This window comes from Theobroma umbraticum, unplaced genomic scaffold, assembly GCF_002168275.2.
Source record: "Theobroma umbraticum cultivar Fairchild unplaced genomic scaffold, ASM216827v3 scaffold_81.0, whole genome shotgun sequence".
Lineage (NCBI taxonomy): Eukaryota > Viridiplantae > Streptophyta > Magnoliopsida > Malvales > Malvaceae > Theobroma > Theobroma umbraticum.
Genome location: NW_018397268.1, coordinates 5,370,634 through 5,373,869, shown reverse-complemented (window position 1 = coordinate 5,373,869; position 3,236 = coordinate 5,370,634). Strand labels below are relative to the sequence as shown.

General features: G+C 33.4%; 1 protein-coding gene across 1 annotated transcript; it reads right to left on the bottom strand.

Moving 5' to 3' along the window:
- Positions 1–2,549: 2,549 nt before the first annotated feature.
- LOC110425553 (uncharacterized) lies at positions 2,550–3,029 on the bottom strand. Its single transcript, XM_021440465.1, has one exon. It carries the CDS (start codon positions 3,027–3,029, stop codon positions 2,550–2,552), a length of 480 nt encoding a protein of 159 aa, XP_021296140.1.
- Positions 3,030–3,236: the final 207 nt, after the last annotated feature.

The window sequence follows — 3,236 nt, the reverse complement described above, 5'->3', positions numbered from 1 at the left end:
TATTTTATTTCAAAATTCTCCACTTGTCTCCTTGGGTCTCAAAGTGTCTTACTTTAACTCGATTCACTTCCAAAACACCGTTTTAACTTACTGATTCTTCCTTGATAAAATTTTATTATTTTATTATAATTTTTCTCCATGTATGGAATATTTTATTCTAAAATATAAGTTCCACCCATCTCCACTCTTTTGCACTTAATGTAGCTTCAATTGTCACTCGTCTTATCGATAATGAGTGAAGCCTTTACCATACTTATGCTATTATGACTTAGTTGCACCTTGCTTATCACATATCTTGCACAAATCCATGAGAGAAATTGACATTAACTCTTTTTAAGGTAAATTAAAGCAAAATAAAGTAAAATTGGACTAAAATAACTTAATTTAACTATTCAACATGCAATCTAACTTAAATTAAAAAAACACCTAAAATGCTAAAATCTAAATTTAAAAACTCAAAGGTCTAACTACTTAAGCCCCCGAAATGTGTCAAAATAATTCTATATAATAGAGTTATCAAGGCGTAGCACAATGAATAAATGTAGATGGAAGTGCATAACATTATGCATGAAGCATCCACATGGATTTAACCATAAAGCCCCACTCACCTTGACAAATCCGAGAGCTCCTTTAACAACAATAACAAATAAAGCTCACCAAATACCCTAGCTTTAATCCAATGATTCCACCCTCTGACAAATGGGTAGAATTTCTACTCCCATCATAGTTTAACATTCAACATTTACACCTTCATTATTATTCATACATCCTTCACAATTTTAAGCCAAATCTTGGCTTTCAAATTAATTCTAGTTTTCAAATATATCACAGATTCTACACTACAATGTCAAATCTTCATAATTCCTTCACAAGAGATTTGAATATTACCTTAGTTGCTGATTATGGTCCACCTTAATACCAATTCTCTAGCAATTTCCAACCTCAAATTATCACCAAGCTGAAACATTGAATTTCTCACTGTTCAACTATTTAATTCAAAAACTAATTAGTTCAAAGCTTTAATCTTACATCAATATCATTTTCCTAAGCTCAAATCTGCTCTAAATGGCCTCCAAATTCCATTTAAGAATGTAAGGTTTGAAGAAGCAACATGTGGGAGTGTTTTTAACTTTGTTTTGATATGTGTGGATTGGCCAAGGTCTTTTATTTTTGCAAGTTTTTATGCATCCATTGATAGATATCTCATAACTTTTCCGCATGTTTAGCCTTCCATCTATCAATAGATTTTTTGAGTCTATCGATAGATGGTACACTGGAGATTTTTCCATTGCTTCCGGGTGGCAATCTATTGATAGTCTTTATGGATTTATCAGTAGATCATACATTTGTTGCTTATAAGTCATTCTCGAGCAACCATCTATCGATAGATACAGCAAATTTATCAATAGTTAGTGGGAGTTTATCAATAAATGTTCTTCAATTCTTGTCATTTTTTGGTTTCAACTTTCATCTATCCATACATCATGAACATTTATCTATATATCATGCATAAACTTCAATTCTATTCGTGTTTAACCTCTCAAATTCATTTTTCTAGGTTCTTAATGCATTCTCATTCAGAGAATCATCTAAATCTACCATACTTTACTCCTTAATAAGGCATACGTTTATCATATATCTTGAATTGTAGATCATGCCTAATTCAACATAATTTATACATTCACATTATAATCTAAGCATCATGCTTTGGCATACAAATGCACTATATCATTTAGGTGCCAAACACATACACGCACATCATCAAGGCCTTAAAACAAGCCATTGTTCATATCCACAAGTTTTCAATTAGGCTAACATTTGACTTACTTCCCATACTTGTTTAAAATAAAAATTAAAGGTGTTACACAACCATTGTTATCCCACCTTTCTTTGTTATGCATTGCACCAAACTTACCCAAGCACTATCCCAAATAAGATTGATGATACCTGTATCTAGCCATTTGCTGATCTTCTTCTTCACCACCTTCTTCATGATTGGATTAAATCTTCTCTAATGCTTAATAGTAACTCTGTGATCTTCTTCCAACTAAATTTTAGCATGCATATTAAAGAACTTACCCCTTTTTGTTTGCAGTTGTCCACCCTAATGCCTTTTTGTGCTCTCTCAAAACTCTCAACAACTTATCTTTCTGCTTGTTAGTAAGAGCAAATGAAACAAATACAGGAAGAGTAGACGAGTTACCAAAATATGCATACCAAAGATAATTTGGTAATGATTTAAGCTTTACCTTTGGAAGTTCTTCAATAAATAGCTTCACTAGTGATGATGAAGAAGATGAGAAATCCAATGTCTCAAATTGTGTTCAAGACTTTTAATGAAGCATTCAATACATTTACACATTCTAGGACATCCTCATTACATATTTAGACTCAGCACTCAAGGAAACTTTAAGTGGGTCAATAGGGCGGCTTTCCTTAAAAATTGCACTTATGATCCTATCAACCACACTCACTACAAAACACTTAACATGATCATTCGTAAACTTTAAAGCTTTAAATATATTAAAGGTTCACTCTTGATCTTGCACTCACAGGGTTAGCTCTGATTTCTCCACAATGATAGGTGCTCTAGCAGTGTGTAAGAAAGGTCTCATAAAGATGATAAGAACCTTTTTGTCCTCTTCCATATCAAGTACTATGAAATTTGTAGGAAAAACGAATTTATCAACTTTCACAAGCACATCTTCTACTACACCTCTTGGATACGTGAAGGTTTGGTTTGCCAATTGTAAAGTCACAGTAATGGGCTTAATCTCCCCCAAACCCAGCTTATTGTATATAGACAAAGGCATCAAATTAATATTTGGCCCTAAATCACTCAAAGCCTTGGTGAAAAATAATGCACCAATTATGTAAGGAATAGTAAAGCGGCCAAGGTCCTTAAGCTTCTGAGGAAGCTTGTTCCATATGATTGCACTATACTTTTTAGTGAGTGCCACTATCTCAAATTCACCCAACTTCTTCTTCTTGGACAAGATATCTACCACGACGTAACCCTGAGTTTCCATGATTGGGGCACGAGCTTGGCAGGTGAAGCCCTTGAGGCACGAGCTTGGTAGGTGAAGCCCTTGATTAAAGGTGCTCAAATATTCATGTTCAAAAAATATTCTAAATTTAAATACATTTAATTTTCCCCTTGGCACATAATTCATACATAAACTTAATAATTCCATTCATTGGCTATAAAGCAGGTTCGCATTTAACAACCCTTAATA

Bases quoted from the DNA above. Each gene is read 5' to 3' on its own strand.
- LOC110425553 (XM_021440465.1), bottom strand. From the start codon at position 3,029: ATGGAAACTCAGGGTTACGTCGTGGTAGATATCTTGTCCAAGAAGAAG.